General features: G+C 33.8%; 1 protein-coding gene and 1 pseudogene across 1 annotated transcript; one reads left to right on the plus strand and one right to left on the minus strand.

The window, feature by feature from the left end:
- Positions 1-6,226: 6,226 nt before the first annotated feature.
- On the minus strand, positions 6,227-7,208 carry LOC121465495 (annotated as a pseudogene).
- A 10,688-nt stretch (positions 7,209-17,896) lies between these two features.
- On the plus strand, positions 17,897-18,832 carry LOC121465496 (olfactory receptor 4F21-like). The gene has a single exon (XM_041678715.1). It carries the CDS (start codon positions 17,897-17,899, stop codon positions 18,830-18,832), a length of 936 nt encoding a protein of 311 aa, XP_041534649.1.
- The last annotated feature ends 468 nt before the right edge of the window (positions 18,833-19,300 follow it).

The raw sequence follows: 19,300 nt of genomic DNA on the forward strand, positions 1-19,300 counted from the left end.
TATTCCTATTTTTTATATCTGTTGAAGTTTGCTTTGTTACTGAGTATGTGGTCAGCTTTAAAGAAGGTCCATGAGGTGCTGAGAAGGTATATTTTTTTTTTAGTTAAATATTCTGTAGATGTCTGTTAAGTTCATTTGAGTCATGATATGTATTAGTTCTCTTATTTCTCTGTTAAGTTTCTGTCTGGTTGACCGGTCCATTGTAGAGAGTGTGTGTTGCTGGGTATAGTAGTCTGGGCTTGCATATGTGGTTTTTTAGAATCTGCAGCACATCTGTCCAGGACATTCTTGCTTTCATGGTTTCCATTGATAAGTTGAGTGTAATTCTGATTGGACTGCTTCTGTATATTACTTGACATTTTTCCTTTGCAACTCTTAATAATCTTTCTTATTCTGTATATGTTATATTTGTGCTTTTACTATCACATGATGAGGGGACTTCTTTTGGTTCAGTCTATATGGTGTTTCATAATCTTTTACTTTCATAGGGATATCCTTCTTTTGGTTGTGAAGCTTTTCTTCTATGGTTTTGTTGAATATATTTTCAATGACTTTGAGCTGGAGTTCTTTTCCTTTTTCTATCTCTATTATTCTATGAGTTCACTTTTCATTGTATCCCAGATTTCCTGGATGTTTTGTGTTAATAATTTGTTGGATTTAATGTTTCCTTTGACTGATAAATCTATTTTCTGTATATTATCTTCAACACCTGAGAGTCTTCTGTCTCTTATATTTGGGTGGTTAATCTTACATCTCTAGTTCCAGTTTATTTACCTAGAACTTTCCATATCTAGAATTCCTTCCATTTGTGTTTTCTTTATTGTCTCTATTTCAGTCTTCAAGTCTTGAACTGTTTGCTTCACCTGTCTTATTTTTTTTATTGGTTTTCTTGTGTTTCATTGAGAAATTTATTCCTTTCTCCCATTTTTTTTGTTTGCTTTTCCTCCATTTATTTAAGGGAATTTTTCATTTCTTCTTTCAAGGTCTCCATCATTCTCTTAAAGTTATATTTAAAATTGTTTTCTTCTGCTTCTTCTGGGTTAGAATGATCAAGTCTTACTGTTATATGACCACTGGGTTCTGGTGTTACCATGCTGCTTTTAGGTTGTATTGGTGCCTACACATTTCTTCCTCCAGTTGGGTCCAGTCATATCTTTGCCTCCTGTTCCATTACTTGCAGTGGCTGTCTGTGTCTTTGATAACTGTTCTTTGTCTGTTATGTACTGTAACTCTATGTTTCTCAAGGAGCCACTGATGTCTCTTTTGGCCTGCTCTCTTGGTCTGCTCTCTTGGTCTCTCTGTGCATTCATAGCTTCAGAGTTCTTCTCTTGGTCCTGTCTGTTTAGTTGCAACTTGTGTTTCAGAGAACCACTGAGGTTGTGGGAGATGCGAGATTTCGGAGGTGGAATAGCACTTGTAGCTTGTAGGGTCTGATTGTTGGGGTAGTGTGTTGGAGCCTTCTACCTGCTAGAAACTTGCTTTCTGGCTGACTAGAGAATCCGAAGCAGGTGGGGGAGGGTCCTTGTGTTTTGCCTTGAAATGGAGGGTCTAGTGCATGAGGTGTCCCACTGAGTGGGTGGTCACTCCACACTTGGTCCTCTCTGTGAATTTGCTGGCTTCTAAAAGAGAGTTTCACTATTACAAACAATGCTGCTATGAACATAGTTGAGCATATACTTTTGTTGTATGATAGGGCATCTCTTGGGTATATTCCCAAGAGTGGTATTGCTGGGTCCAGGGGTAGGATGATACCGAATTTCCTGAGAAACCGCCACACTGCTTTCCAAAGTGGTTGCACAAGTTTGCATTCCCGCCAGCAATGGATGAGTGTACCCCTTTCTCCACAACCTGTCCAGCAAAGGCTATCATTGGTGTTTTTTATTTTAGCCATTCTGACAGGTGTAAGATGGTATCTTAAAGTTGTCTTGATTTGCATTTCTCTGATCGCTAAGGAAGTTGAGCATGACCTTAAATGTCTTTTGGCCATTTGAACTTCTTCTGTTGAGAATTCTCTGTTCAGCTCAGTGCCCCATTTTATAACCTAGATGGCCTTCAGTGGAAGAATGGATGAAGAAATTATGGAATATATACATATTAGAGTACTACTCAGCAGTAAAAAACAAGGACTTCTTGAATTTTGCATACAAAGGGATGGAAATAGAAAACACTATCCTGAGTGAGGTAAGCCAGACCCAAAAAGAGGAACATGGGATGTACTCACTCATATTTGGTTTCTAGCCATACTTGGTGAAATTTCTCTCCAGTCCACATTAAAATAACTCAGAAAAAAAAAGGACATTGAGCCTATAATTAGTGATTCTAGAGAAGCTAACTAAGAAGGAGAACCCAAAGAAAAACATATAGGCATCCTCCTATATATTAACCTTCATCAGGCGATGGAAGGAGACAGAGACAGAGACCCACATTGGAGCACTGTACAGAAATCTCAAGGTCCAAATCAGGAGCAGAAGGAGAGAGAGCACGAGCAAGGAACTCAGGACCGCGAGGGGTGCACCCACACACTGAGAGAATGGGGATGTTCTATTGGGAACTCACCAAGGCCAGCTGGCCTGGGTCTGAAAAAGCCTGGGATAAAACCAGACTCGCTGAACATAGCGGACAATGAGGACTACTGAGAACTCAAGAACAATGGCAATGGGTTTTTGATCCTACTGCACCTACTGGCTTTCTGGGAGTCTAGGCAGTTTGGATGCTCACCTTACTAGACCTGAATGGAGGTGGGTGGTCCTTGGACTTCCCACAGGGCAGGGAACTCTGATTGCTCTTTGGACTGATGAGGGAGGGGGACTTGATTGGAGGAGAGTGAGTGAAATGGGAGGCAGTGGCGGGGAAGAGACAGAAATCTTAAATAAATAAATAAATAAATAAATAAATAAATAAATAAGGCAAAAAAAAAAGAGTTTCACTGAGACTTTTGGGCATAGGAGTGTTTGTGGTCAGAGTGTGACTTGTAGATTACATGATCCAATGGATGGGATGGGGATATAAGAGTAGCCTCTTGGTCCTATGTGTGAATTAATCCCAAGATATTATGTGAATGCTGAGTGAGCCAATCTATAATCTGAGGAATCCCTCAGCCATGATCTAGCTAGACAATCCCAATAGATAAATTCAGGTTTCAAGTGAAAGATCTTCCTTCAATATAGAATAAGTAAAGCAATTGAGAAAGGCACCTGTCATCAATTTTTAGTCACCATATACACAAATACACACACACACACACATACACACACAGAGACACAACTTCACATATATCTGCACACACATATACCAATACATGTATACATATGCTTACCAGGAAGACACATAGACAAAAACCACAAAGAATAAAATTAATCTATTTAGTAAAGTCAGAAAACTAAAATTAATGCCTTCAAAAGATTAGTCATGAATCTTGTGACAATGCAATAAATAATATGAAAGCTAGAAAAAATTAAAAATAATTTAAGGCTACCCCAAGAGCCATAGATTGTCTAATAAAATCTCTAACATCAGCTATGAGAAACAGAGTTGTCCAACAGACTCCTACAAAATTATAGGTTATTATTTTGCTCTTGGTTGCTCCCTCCAAATATGTAGAAGGTAAATGCCTATTGCAGAAGACACCATTTACTTCAGACATGAGACAAAGAGGATATGAGCTAAGACTTACCTGAAAATCTTAGTGCAGAAGATTAGTTCTCATGGTATCACAAGGCAAAAGTCATCACAACTTCCTTAGGAAAGAAAAAAAAGTAATAGTACTATCATATAAGCCACAACAAGCATGCCATATTAATACTAGGGCTACCATAGTGGCACATCTACATGGTTAGTAACCAATAGCTCTTTAACGGACCATGTAACATGAGGGAAATAATTTCTCGTACTGGAAATCTAGATACCTAACCAAGGTTTGGAAAGCCTATGATCTTGGGGGAGAACATAAAACCAATACTTTACTCAAATAGTATAATCTCTAATTATTCTCTAAATTGCTATAGCCATAGAGAAGTTCAGTTTTTAACTTTTATTAACATATTTCTCTTTGCAAGGCTGGAAACCATTACAGAAAACAGCTCACCAAAAACACTACTGGGGAACCCATATACATCTTATACATCAACAATACAACTCCTGCAACTAGACTCAGAAATAATAATAGAGGACATAAAGACTGTAAAAGCAGAGGAACAAGAAATTCTCAGTGAGACTGTGCCTTTATAGAATATCTTGCATATTTACTTTTTAATTTCAGAGAATATATACTCAGTATGTCTTAGCAAAATGGCTGACTAATAGGCCCTGAACAAGAACAACACCGACAGACATGCTATGAAAGGGGGAAAGCACTTAAAGTGTTCACTCTAAACAAAAGCTAAGGAATGCTGAGAACAGAAGAAAGTATCTTCTTCATGAAAGAGCATACCAATTGGTTATCCACTAAAAGATGGTCAGTTAGGAATACACAAGCATACAAATAGTAGCAAGTAGTAAATGAACTGATAAGATTGTATTTACGTCTTTAGAGGTGTGTGTCTGTTTTGTTAGAACAAATAAAGAAAGCAAAGCCTTCAATCTGAAAGAAAACAGTAGTGCTGGCTACGGTTGAAGAGGAAAATGGAAATGAAGGAAAGAGAGCAAAGGATATAGTTACAGTATGGTCTCAAAAACATAATTTAAAATGCTTTAAAGAATAAAAAGTACACTTTATACAATTCTACAATTAAGATCCAAGTGATCAAGAAACTATATAACACAGAAAGAATGTAAGACCAACCCTGGGAACTAATAAAAAGCAATGATAAGCTTAAAACTGCACATAACATTAGAAAAGTACAAAAAGAAAAGTGAAAAGTATTTTCTAGGTTGAATCCAGCTTTCTGGTTGAAGCAATTGAACCTGCAGTCAAAAGCAAACTTAGTTTTAGGTAAGAGTATAATTGTTAGAGAGCTAAATTAGGTTTAAAAAGAGTACAATTACAGAGTACAACTGGGAGAGAATGCAATTGATCCCCTGATATTAGCTGTTGACCATATTCCTGTTTGGAGGAATAACTCCATTGTCAAGTCAGGAACTGACTGAGTTCAGGGATTTAGTTGGAGAGCAACTTTCACAGCAATCTCACAGAAAACCCAATTCCATCTCTTATCAAGCTCCAGGAATAAAAACCAGAAGACACCAGGACAATGATCATGTTTTATAGGACTGAAGCCTTTTGGCCTGCAAAAGGCACAATACTGTACATATCAAAGAAGTACACTTCTTCTTGCAACCAGGAGCTACAAATTCAGTACAGTTAAGCATTCTTTCTTTTTCTATTTTCACTTTATTTTTATTTTTTTTTGTGTGTTACATGAATATGTGAGTATTGGTTATCTGTAGTAAAGAGATGTCAAATCTACTAGAATTGGTGTTACAGGTGATTATGAGTCACACAACATGAGTTCTGAAAACAAATTTGGTTTGCACACTTTAACTGTTGAACTTTCTCCACCAATGTGTTAGCAGGTTATAATATTATGATTACTATTACATATTACTAATATTTTCTTGTGTTGAACTATTATTAAATCTTTATTGTATATATTTCTTTAATTTTTTAGGTAGATGACTAAAATTGTCAAGAGTGGGTACTAGGGAGGCCCTTAACTTAGGCCTGGCAGCTTGAGCAGGGGATTATTTCCTAAACAGTCCTTTTAGACTACGCAGATTGAATGACCTCATAGAAGTTCTGCTATCTCAACACTTAAGAATCCAGGGAGATTTCAGAACCAAAGGAGACAATAACAGTAATGAATTGAGATATGCTACATGCATGACCACTTGAGAAAGCTCAGTTCTAGACACAACACCACTTTAAGCAACACAAGACTCAGATTCAATCTGGTGGCTTAATGGGATTTTGGGGGGCAGTAGACATTTATGTCACATGGTTTGATACTTCATTTTATAATAGGATAATAAAATTGAAGAAGCAGCAAATGTAATAGGTACCAATAATTTGTCCTTAACCTTAAATTCCACTTGTGATAATCAAAATCATAATTTAAAAGATGATTACCATTTTATAGTTATTAACCATGTATCAACGAAATTTGTAAACAGACATTTTAAAGACAATTTTATGTAACTTCCATGAATTTTAGAGTGTTTATAGTCTATAGAAAAAGGACAAAGGTGATTAGTTTAGCCACTTGTAAGTTAATATTCGAAAAATGTAAAATCATAAAAATATACTGAAATTCATATGATAGTATTGTAATCTCTTCATAGCATTCTAATCTCTTTGTTTCTTAAAGTGTATATGGCTAGGTTCAGGAGAGGTATGATGACAGCATAAAACACTGCAAGAAACTTGTCTACTTGGGTCATGCTGACTGGCCACAGGTAGATGAAGGTGCAGGGCCCCAAAAATAATATGATCACAGTGATATGAGCAGTGCAAGTAGAGAGGGCTTTGGATGTCCCATCCTTTGAGTGAAGGCAGAAGTAATCAGAAAAAGAGAAGAGGAGATCAACAACAGAATGAAGCATATGGTTGCTAGCTATATGCTGTCTGCTTTTATCAAAAATCTCTAGAACATAGATGTCCATGCTGGCTAACTTGATGACAAATGGAATATCACATAAAAAAGAACTGTCCAATTCCTGGGATCCACAAAAGGGCAGATTTACAATCATAACAATTCACAATTATAATTAATAGGCTTATTATTGGATACATATCATTGGCACAAAGCCAATGATCCAATGATGTCATCACTAATCCAATGCATGTAGGTCTGTTCATGATGTTGGAGTAATGGAGTGGCTTACAGATGATCCCATAACGTTCATAGAACATTGACACAATAGTATCATCTCACCCCCTCTAAAGAAGTGTCCAAAGAAAGTCTGATATGTACACCCTCTAAAGAAGTGTCCAAAGAAAATCTGACTTTTTTCCTTAAGGAAGTCTGTGATCATCTTATATGTAGTGACTGAGGAAAGACAAACGTCAAAGAACAAGATATTGCTCAACAGGAAATACATAGGAGAGTGAAGATGAAGGTCAATGGTGATTATGACTACAATAAATATGTTGCCCACATGGTGATTAATTCAAGTGAGGAAAATATCACCAAGAAGAAGGCCAGGAGCTCCCAAGAGTCACAATACCCAAGAATAATGAATTCAGATACCTCAGACTGGTTTAGTTCTTCCATTTAGTTCAGTTCCAAATTAATCTAAAGGAAAACATACAGTACTAGATTCTGTGAACATCAGAGAATATTTATTAAAAGAATTTCTCTAACTGTTCTGATGGAAGTGATTGATCTTGAATAATTGCGTATACCCTTACCTGTAGGTCATACATGGTGTGTCCTAGAATCCTTACTCTCATTTATTTACACAGATTATTTCTTGTATATGGGTATGCTAATGATACTGGCCATTGAAAAAAATGGCATATTTTTTCTGAAATATAACAATGTAAAATATAGCACTATTTTAGTAAAATATAGATTTTACATGTTCAAAGTAGATTTTTGACACAGTTGCTGCAAGATGAAACACAATGGAAAACAACCATACTTTGTAAGCATGTGATAAAACTATATATAAAGCAAAAGGAAATCTTGAGAGAAAAGTAACCAAGTCAGGTGCAGTCAACAGTATGTTTGAAACTGAACACATAAGCATAATAATCTATTCTTAATCTTCTTTTTTGAATTTCTCATATCACATCTGTGTCATCTTATCATTAAGTAAACCGGTTAGAGTGGTGATAGACACTCCAAATGAGGAACTCTAATCAATTTGATACTGTATATGTGAAATAAATGTGATTTTTTTTAAAAAAAAACTTTGGTAGTTACATGATATAAACTTAAAATATTAGAATAGCTCTTTAGCTAATCTTAACAATTATATGATTAATGAATGCATGAATAAATAATTTAGCAATAATTAGAAGTAGTAGTACTAGTTGATAAAATTGTCAACATTGTTTCACAATGAGAACAGTTATTTGCATATGAAAGTTGAAAAGTAAGATATTTAGCTACTTATCACATGACTCTTGGAAAGAAATGTTCTTTGATCATGACTTTCAATGGTTCTGGACTCTGTACAAAAATGCTGAAAAACATAAAGTATATGTAATTACAGTGTATCAGGAAGCCTAGTGTTCAGAAAGCTCATTTGGGAGTTGGAGAGATGGCTTAGTAGTTAAAAGCACTGTTTGATCTTCCAGAAAAGAGGACCTGAGTTAAAATTTCAGAACCCACATGACAGCTTATAATCATTTAGCCAAATGTAATTTAGACAGAGTATACACAGTTTAACATTAAATTTCTATTGAAAAGAAAATAGCCTCTTAGAACCTGAAATCTGGAAGTCATTTCTGAAATCTAGAGTTAAATGCAAACAAGACTGGGGTAAAAAGTAGAGGCTGAACAGGTTTCAAGTTACTTCCAAGTTAGTAGACACTAAGTATCTGAATTTGCAGCAACCTATCTTCTCTGTTCCAGAGTACAATGTCTCCATCATTTGTCTGTGTTTGTAATTTCTTTTTACTGACTTTCATGTTCCTTAGACTGAAAAATTATAACTTTAAAAGAAGTGTATGTCGCCTATGTTCACCAATGGAAGGTATTTTTGCTATTCAGGGTAAATGATATACAAGTTCATTAAGTTCCTTATAGTTGACTTTCAAACATGTCCAATATAGCAAAGGTAAATCTTTATTCCAAAAGAACGCATTTCTAAACACTAAAGGCATAAAATCTAGCTTGACAAAAGGAATCAAACCAGGAACATCCAAATGAAAAAAATCATTGTCTTCTCAGAACATATTCATATTTTAAAATTTCTTCTTTCAGAATCATATGAAAATCAACTCTGTGTCCCTGTCAACCTCTCTGACTTCTATATTCCAGTTACTTTTAGCAAGTGTGTGACTAAGTATCACAACATCAGGAGTGTGCCAGCATGCATAGCATGTATTCTTTAACATTATCCCTTTTGCTTCTGTGATTTTACCCAATTTCTTGAGTTATTTCCACAATCATAATTTTCTCCCAATTTTCTCCTCTCTCTCTTTGTCCATCTCCCTCTCTCTCCTATATATTAATAATTAATTGTTAGTTATCTGAAAATTTCTTATTATACTCCTCTCTGTGCCTGCAAAAATTATTTTACTCTGTGAAAACTATGCATCCCAGTTGTTCACAATCATTGAGTCTTCAACCAAATCACCCAAAAGATAGTCTTACCTAAAGCAAAATATTCTTCCTGATGCTTATAAATATCACACATTCCAAGACAGTTGGACAAAAATCTTGATATTTCTAAAATCTCTGTGGGAGTTCAATATCCTCCTTATTAATATTTGTGGTAAAATGGATTAAAACATTGAAGAATTATCTTAAATATCCTAGAGAAGGGGATTAGGAAGAAATACAACTGTTTATAGATAACATTTTTATCAGGGAGACATAATACCTGACCAATTGTTTTTGCATAATCAGTCACCGTTCTTAGTAATAACAGGACTCCAAAACTGTTTCATAATAAGGTAAAACAACCATTTTCTGCTGTGCCAAGGATTTGTGAAAATGTTTGGGCTATATTAGAGCAGAGTAGCCTCATGGGAAGGAAATTTTTTTCTATCTATATCATATTCCTTTGAGACCTCGCAGTTTCAGAATTGAGAATATCAGCAGGCAATGCATCTATCTGATGTTAAAGTCAAGGAAAGTAGAGTGTGGATAGGAAACAGTTTTAGATGACAATGGTTAAGCATTACTTTAAAACATTTCTTTCTTTAACATTTCTAAAGAGCTAATATATTAAAAGACTGAAGTGCTATTTCTCTAAAGATGCTACATGACTTTTATCAAAAGGAGCAGATGGCTGTCTTTGCAGACTGATCCATTTAACTGGTCATCAGTGTTTTCAGTCATGCTTGTATGAAAAAAGTCAGAGAGGAACAGAAAAACTATTCCCATCTCAAATGTTTCTGTGTTAACAAAAAAAAATTCTATGTGTAACATTCCAATATTAAAAATATTCGTGGGCTGGTTATTAAGATCAAAAGTAAAGCACTTGTTTGAGTATATGCCCTGCTAAAATAATTATAAAATGAACAACTAAATTATTAATATTAATACAATGTAGGATATTAAATTATTAAGATTATCCTAAATAACATTAATAAGAATATGATTGATGAACAATACTGATATATAAGAGCAACACATGTTCTTACCATTGGGTCATGACTTTGATCATCTAATTACAAACAAACAAAATAATATATATTAAATTTTATTCTTTCTGAGTCTTAGTAACACTACGTATTCTTTATTGTTTCTTAGTCATAGTAAAAAATCTATGAATATGAATGATTATATAATGTGGGGTAACTACAGAAAGCAAGATATAGGATGAAATTTATGGCTGGCACATATATTACCTATGCGGTCCTGTTTCCTAGAGATGACACCTAATATTAACATATTACAAATTTAGTGTGATTTCTAACTTTACTCTAGATACTCATCTTTTTGTCTAGAGATATTTTTAACTCTTACCCTTCATCAAGTAAACTCTTTTTGTGGCAGATATAGAGTATTAGTGACACCAACCACTGGTCAAAATACAAAGAACAGCACACCATGAGGTACTCAAAGTAATTCCTACACCAAAATCTCAGATGAAGTCAAGGAAGAGAGGGCAGAAATGTTTTAAGAACCAAACACTGAGAACTCCTTGCACTAAGTAATGTCATATATATATATATATATATATATATATATATATATGAATCTATAAGCATTAAATCCCAACAATATGGTCATCTAAAGAAGACATATATAGAGAGCAGTGTGGGATAGAGACATCTCACAATTCCCATCCCTAGGTGCAGAGCATTTGCACACATACCATGAATATTAACTCATGCATACATATACACATACATATTAAACAACATATATTGAATTTAAAAAAAAAGAACTAAGCCTATAAACTCCATGAGGACCTAAATTTAACTTTTATTACAAAATTCCTTGAGAAAGGTAAATGAGAATATATTAGGTATATTATGGCATTATAGTCATTCAGTTTTGATTTAAACAGTATTTTTCAAAATGAGTGTTTGACTTTGGATTCTTGTCGTTTTGCCTAAGAATAAGTGTATAATTTTTCTATAGGCATATTCATCTTTTCCTTTATGTTTATGTTATAGTAATACTGTGTAAAACTATGCTTGGATTCCAAATGTTATACTTAAGACACTGCATATTAATTTAAACTATTCACATTAGCTATTATTTAGGTTACAAATGAGTAAATTTGAAATAATAAACAGTATATTGTATATAATACATATTGCTTAGCATTTGTGGCTATCAATATTTAGTTTTAGCTTTGTTTACACGTTTTTCATTTCTGAAAGATGTGTAGCACTAACAAATGAATAAAGACCATTTTCCTGAATTCTTCACTAGAAACAAGAACTCTAACTCAATTATTTGAAGATGGATTGTAATCTTATCTAGCCAATTAATATAATATTACATAATTATATCACAATTTTAATACAGAAATAAAATAGATACATATGAGTTGAGAAAAATAAAAATGGGCATAAATTTTTATTTAAATACTATAGCAATGATACAAAAGAAAAATGGACTGTCATGAAGCAACTCTATTTGAATATTAGATAATATTACCTTGATAATCTTCATCTACATATGAAATGTATAGTTATATAGATAATATAAATGTTAATCAATATTGGTGACTTTAAATGGAAACACTAATTGCATAAATTAAGCTAAAAACTTGGTATCATGTCCCCTACAATATTTCTTGAATATGTTTGTAGTGGACCTGGCTATTATAGTGTCAGAAGACATAAACCCAACTCACAAAGAAAAGACTTTGCCTCGCAAATGAGATCTGAGCTAATATAAAAGAACATGAAAGCAAAAGGGGACAATATGGGATGTGTGGTTGAAAATGGGAAAGTGTGAATGGGAAGTGGATGAGGGAGCTTAATAGAGGTATTTAATATTAAAAGATATGTAAATATGTGACATATTCATAATTAATCTATTATATTATACAATTAATATGTTAACATAAATAGCTTAATTTTAAATGATACTCAGTGAATTCATTAGTAGCTACATGGTTTTCAATAACTTTGGTCAAAATGATATATAAATTGTACTGTGTAATCAAATATCAAGTGTTGTTTTTCTTTAAAAATATTTTACTTTGGTTTCCTTTACTTTCTCATTAAATACTTACTAAAACAACCAATATTTCTCTCTTTGATGCAATGGGATTTTGAAGTACAATTCCCATAGTAAATGACCTGCAGACTTAGGTCACCAACCATCAGTTGGTCACAAAATGCTTTTGTCAGGTTGTAGGTAGTTAGAGCATTGATAAGAAGTATTATACACACAGTATCCAAGACAAAGACACTTCCTAAAAGATAGTGGAAATACTGCTTCTAGTATTTGAGGACACTTGGTAAGTAGACATCGATACCATACTGCATTAGCAGTAACTTTCCTTGTACAGCTAATGCACAGCATCTCTGTAACATGCAGAGTGCCCCATCTACAATACAATTTTTCTTTCAGTTATACTTATTGGGCATCCATTCATGCTTGTTTCCCAAAACAAGTTTAGAAGTTGTATTGTATAACCCTAGATTTCATTTCAATTTTTGGAATGAATTGAGGGTATGAGTTATAGCAAAAAGATGTTGAAAATAGTATTATAATGTACAGACCAAATGAAAGCAGGAAAAGGACAAATACACTTATTCTAAGGACTTGATCACCTCACACACAGAGAGAAATTATGAACATGGAGGCTGTTAGGGGTTTCAAACAGTGGATAGGTATTAAGAGACTCAGGAAATATTCCATTCATGGTCTACCTTTGATATTTTTGTTTTGATTGTTGTGTGTCTGAGCTTGGTCCTTCTGTCATAGTCTTAAGAGTAGGGTCAGTTTGAACATAGCAACAAAATGAGCCTTTAAATTTGACTCTAATTACTTCCTTTGTAACCTATATAGTGTTAATTTGCTTTTTTCTAACTTCTCTACTATTATCTTTCTTGGTCCATGTCTCTTCTTCCTCGTGTTTTCTTCTTTAACATCAATCAAACAGCTGATCAATGTTAAAATAACTAACAATGAACTGCTCCTACATGTGAGCTTTTTATTGCTGATGGATCTGATGTTGAGAAAACTCTTGTAGAGTGACATATATTTAGGAGAAAATAATTTTTCTCTAATTTTAAATCATGATTATAACATCAAATGCTAGCTTGGATAAATCTGAAATCTCTCTGTTTAATTTGCAAATCTGTTCTTTCTTAATCTAGTATTTTATATTTACAAATACACCTTTGGTTAATGTTGATATAAGAAACTTTTAGATTGTTTAAACAACACAGTAATATAGAATTTAGGCAGGGAAAGCTACTTAGAATTCTATCTTTTAGCCCACACCTTTACTGGTGTTACTTCTTAAAGAATGTTTAAGTTTAAAATGTTCACAAATAGTCATATTACTCTTTTTATACTTTCGCCTGTTTTTCAGGTAGGTATACATTTCTCTAGACTGTGTAAATCTATTCTAGTGATTTTTAAAGTTTAATATTTCATCATTTGTATTTATTGAAATTAATAATTCATTATTTACACTTTTAAACTATTGTTTGTGTGTGAATATATTTGTCACATATTTAATATTCAGTCTTGTAATAATAGCTACATGTTAAGATCTTATACATATCAATTTATAGTACATATGCAAGTACAAAATTAGATTTTTATTTAAAGCCTTAAAAATGTTGAAGCTATTTTGCTGATCTATTTCTTCTGCCTTTACAATCCCTCCTTTTCTCCCCATTCTGATTGGAAAAAAAAGTAAGATTATGACTAGTGATGGATATAGAGAACTATTTGACTTCTTAATTGTGTGTGTTGATCTCATTGTGAGTTTTCTATGCAAGTGCTACTATTTTTTTCAATCAAACATTCTACTTGGCAACATGTTTACAATATTATGAGTGTTTATATTCTGAAAAAATGATGACTATATTTTTATACTCATGAATACAATATCATCAGTGAAAATATGTAAACACATGGAGCTATAAACAAGGAAGATAAGAAAGCATTTTATGAAAACTATGTCAGAGCTTCTTTTTTCAAACTTAAATCATGGGTTTTAATCATCCATACAGTAAAACATCCTGAATATGTATATGTTTTGTATTCCTAAATATCCATATTTTAAATTTGTAGGTAGTATATTTAATTCCTTTAGCGTTTTGATTATAGGTCCTTTTCAAAAGACATTTCTTTCAGCTGAACACAGTATTTGTTCTAGTGTCCCTGTTCAGTCCTGCTCCAGTTCATCTGATATTTACAATATAAATTTTCCTCCTGTGCCTATATAGCAGGGGCTCCTTGCCTCACCTCTGCAGTGTTTCCCTTTGGTTATGGTACTTCCAAGATGTTTATAAAGGACAGTGTGTACAGCCTGACTGCCTCAAGTCGCTCAGAACGTGTCATCTTTTATTTTAATTTATTGTTTTAATTTCATTACTAGAGCATCTTAATGCAAGGAGCCAGGTATGAAGTGAGTGATGACATGAAAATGACCATAATAAAGAGGCTGGAGGAGAGCTTGCTCGTGTCTGTAAAATGCGGAATTCAGATATAAGATATTCAGTTACTGCTTGCTTTGCAACATGTTGACTCACTGAATCTTGATCTTACTGTTCCAGGTAAACTGGAGGTTGGTACCCCCAGGATATCTGTTCCCTTCACTGATATGAATGTGTACCACTGCACTTGGCTTTTAAATAGGTGCTAAGTATCTGAACTTAGGTCCTCATGTATGCACAGCAAGCACCTTACTCAGTGAGTCATCCCAGCAGCCCTTTTTCTGTTTTATATGTAAATGATCAATTGAGGTCAACTAACGTTGACGATAGAAAGCAAATATGGCTTGCAAGTTTTATTTGTTACATTTTGGCCTGAATAATTAATCCACTCCCAAACACTATATATTTCTCCACTGTGCTAGGACAGATTACATGATGTCCTTTCTATTTTTGTATATGACCATTTGAAAGTATTAATTAAAATAAAGCTACTTCTTAAAAAATTCAGAAACTTATCATTGGTTTAAGAAAACAGTTCTAAACATAGATTCAAAATTATGTCTGCCTTGTCCTCAATTCTGATCTATTAGTTGAACAGATAAACGAGATAAGGAAATTTTCAAATTACTTCCTAATGACTATAAAATTGTATGTATTTAATTCCTTCACAAATATTTTTTATTTTTTAATTGCTTATGTCTTTTCAGTGGTCTGTGACTTAATTCATCAAGTCTCTCAGTTGGAGAGGTAGTGCTATCTGATGCTGCTTGGAAACAAAGCAGAACATTAGAGGAAACAATGCAATCACTTTACATTTTTGATGTGGGAAAATATGAAGAAAGGTAACCAAAAGCATCATCAACAGATACAAAAAGTGAACCACTGAAATTGCTTGATAGTAAAACCTGTGAACCTGGAAAATATATATGAATAGTTGAAGTCTGTGGTGTGACTATTCTATTTGTCTGGGAGAATGGTAATAATACACATTAACAGATTTGGTTAGCCTTTGCGATTATAAGTTCAGGTTTTAAATATGTACTTGAAGCTCTAGAAATTCTTCTTTATAAATATGACATATTTAACTTTGGACATTTTACTCTAGAATGCAAAATTAAATCAAAAGGTAAATAATTTAATAATAAGGTACTAATTAAACTGAGTATCATGGTGCTGAAAGAAACAAAGCAGAACAGGTCTGGTGTGAGTGAGTCACGCCAAATATTAAAGGCTGAACCAGGAGAAACTATCACTATATAAAAATAAAAGCATGGAGAAAGGTTGCAGGCAATTTTTCAGAAAACTGCTTGAGAAAATGCCAGACTGAATGTAGTTGCAGTCACCAGAAGGACTTGTTTGCAATGAATCATAAAGAGTAGAGTTCAGTTCTCTCACATCACGAGAAGAAATATGGAAAAGGACTAATGGCTTTGGTGAAGTTGGTCAACTTGCACAGTGCTGGGCTTTGTTCAAGTTTCCACTGTGCTGCATGCAAGTCATGGGCTTTATGCATCATAGCTGCTGCACTCTTAAAAACAACAATAGCATTAACTGCACAGATAAAATGAGAAACAAAGATACACTTTGTCCATAGGAAGGTGTTTTCCCTACTTAGCGGAAATGACTTTCTGGATAATTATTGATTTGGAATTCCATGCCCAAATTTCAATGAAAAATGGAAATTTCACTACATGTTCAAAAACGAACCCAGACTTCATATTCCTGATGTGAGATTAAGCTGTAATCCCTTAAAAATTGGATTGGAAATCATTAAATGATAGGAGAACAAGTGGTTATAAGAGCTTCATGAAGCCAAGAGTCCAAAACTTTAGAAACATACAAAAGCAAATTAATACAATTACAACTAAATCCTGTAGAGCAACACAGTAAAACAGTAAGTGAAAATTGATCGCTATAGAAAATATCCAGAATAGTTTCTCTCAAGAAACACGGTGTTAATGGCAATTGTATAGTAAGGCTGACTGAATGGACACCAGGGATTTCTAGGGAATGTCTGACAATAGAGAATAGTAGTTACAGTGGACACCACTTCAGAGATTTTTATCTTAATGAGTTTATTACAGCTATAGGCTACATAAGCTGGAGGTTGTTTGATTGGAAGATGTTTGGAGTATATTTCAAAGTACCAATCATAATAGCATAGTTCTATAGTCAAAAGAATTGAATATGCTTTACAAATTTCTAAACATTAGTCCTGAACCTGGCACTTTATCCTGTAAATGTGAAGATATATTTTTTAACGTATAAATCTAGATTAAGAACAGAAAATATATACAGGATTCTACATGGTATAAGATTTAATAGACTTGTTAACCATATTTACACAAAAGAATTTTAAAATAAATGTTATGTATTGATATATAATTTTATAACTAATAACGTGTTTACCTTTAAAGTCACTGAATGTTCATGTCTAATAGAACCATGATAAAAGTGTCACAAACATTTTTATGATTCTACTATTTACAATACCTTACACACAAAAATAACTAACATATAATTAAATATTTGTTTTACAAAGAAAGGAATTGTGTCATTTAAGCATGATGGAAAAAAAGTGCAAGGCACTGTTTTAAAGGAACTGTCAGAGAGAGAAAACATGTCCAACTTCTCATCATTGGTAGAAAATGTTAAAGAAAAAGTAAGACTGTAGAAGAGTAATCAATAAAGATTTGGAAATGAGAAAATGGGAGAGTAAAAATACTGAAATGTACAAATTAAATGTGCATAAAAATAATTTGTGCCTAAACCTCCATTTCACCAGTGAAACAAATTCATGAAAGGATACTTTACAAAATACTACAAGAACACATTCTATGGATATTCAGTCATCTGAAGTGAACAGACACTAAAAACACTTAGAAAAAAGTTCACAGAACATATTTAGAAATGCTGCAAAGAGAAACTACCATAACAGAATGTCTGGTTGTAGAATAAATAGGAGAAACCCTATTGGCCTCCCTTTATCATATTATGCTTGTATTTCCTTAGGAGCACTATCATGAAAGCTTTAATATTTTTCAGTTGCTTATTCTTTTGCTTTTCCAACTCAGAGTTTTTTCTTTGGATTTTGATATTTAGAGAATCAAGGAGTTTCATAAGTTGGACATATGCCTTAGAAGCTAAGCTACAAATTTTCAGCATTTCCTAACCTCAAGTGATTTGAAACTGCCCACACCAATGGATCAACTAAATGACTCCATGGTTTCTGAATTTGTGCTTCTTGGACTCTCTGGTTCTTGGGAAATTAAAGTTTTTCTCACGCTGGCATTCTCTGCACTCTACTTAGGAATCATTGTGGGAAATCTCTTCATTGTAATTTTGGTAATTGGTGACTCTCATCTACAATCACCTATGTACTTCCTGTTGGCAAACCTGTCTTTGAATGATGTGTGGGTTTCCTCTACCACAGTTCCCAAGATGATCTCAGATCTTCTGAAAGAACACAGAGTAAGTTCTTTCTGCAGTTGTATGACTCAGATGTGTTTTATCCACATTATGGGAGGAGTGGAGATGGTGCTGCTCATAGCCATGGCATTTGACAGGTACACAGCCATCTGTAAACCTCTGCTCTACTTGAGCATCATGAGCCCTACAATATGCATTTCATTTGTAATCGCTGGCTGGTTCACCGGTGTGGTCCATGCCCTGTCCCAGTTCTCTTTTGTTATAAACCTGCCTTTCTGTGGTCCTAACGAAGTAGACAGCTTTTACTGTGACTTCCCTCGGATCATACAACTCGCATGCACTGATAGAGACAAGTTTGAGTTTGTTGTTGCTGCCAACAGTGGTTTCATGAGCATGGGGGCCTTCTTTCTGCTTCTGCTCTCCTATGTCTTCATTTTGATCACCGTCTGGAAAAGGTCCTCAGGGGATTTGTCAAAGGCACTTGTCACTCTGTCAGCACACATCACTGTGGTTGTTCTTTCTTTTACTCCTTGTATGTTTCTCTATGTTTGGCCTTTCCCTACATCATCAATTGATAAATACCTGTTTATTGCTGACTTTGCTATCACACCTGCCCTGAATCCTGTCATCTATACATTGAGGAACAAAGATATATTAGTTTCAATCCAAAGATTATACAAAAGAGTTGGTTATGACAATTTTTGCTGAGTTAATCTGGTGTGGGAACTCTAAACTCATATGAACAACTGTATTATGTAAGTTTTCTTTAAGGCATATGTTCCATTACCTTGTAAGCAACACACATGCATTACCACAGACCATTAGTGCCTTGCTCCTTTTTCTTTGAGAAATTAGTATACATCAGTATTCTAAAAATGCAGTATGGATAAATAAATGTTTTTAGTCTGTTTAAACAACCTATAGTGATCCAAAATGAACACCAAATTTGTTTGCGTAAATAAATTAATAATCACAATGAGTAGTTCTCTATAAAGGACTAGTGTCTCTGAAGTTTAAGTTGTATTGTCTCAAAAATGCACACTGATTTTAAAGTTTGAAAGTGAATAATTTATTCAGAAGTGGGTTCAGGGTCATCAGTAGGAAAGTGACACATTAGTAACTTCTACTGGGTCTCCCCTAAAGGTGACTATATAGATGCTGTAATTTATAATTATT

This window comes from Microtus oregoni, unplaced genomic scaffold (assembly GCF_018167655.1).
Source record: "Microtus oregoni isolate MIOR12 unplaced genomic scaffold, Mior012 000031F_ref0000149, whole genome shotgun sequence".
NCBI classification, from domain to species: domain Eukaryota; kingdom Metazoa; phylum Chordata; class Mammalia; order Rodentia; family Cricetidae; genus Microtus; species Microtus oregoni.

Bases quoted from the DNA above. Each gene is read 5' to 3' on its own strand.
- LOC121465496 (XM_041678715.1), top strand. From the start codon at position 17,897: ATGGATCAACTAAATGACTCCATGGTTTCTGAATTTGTGCTTCTTGGA.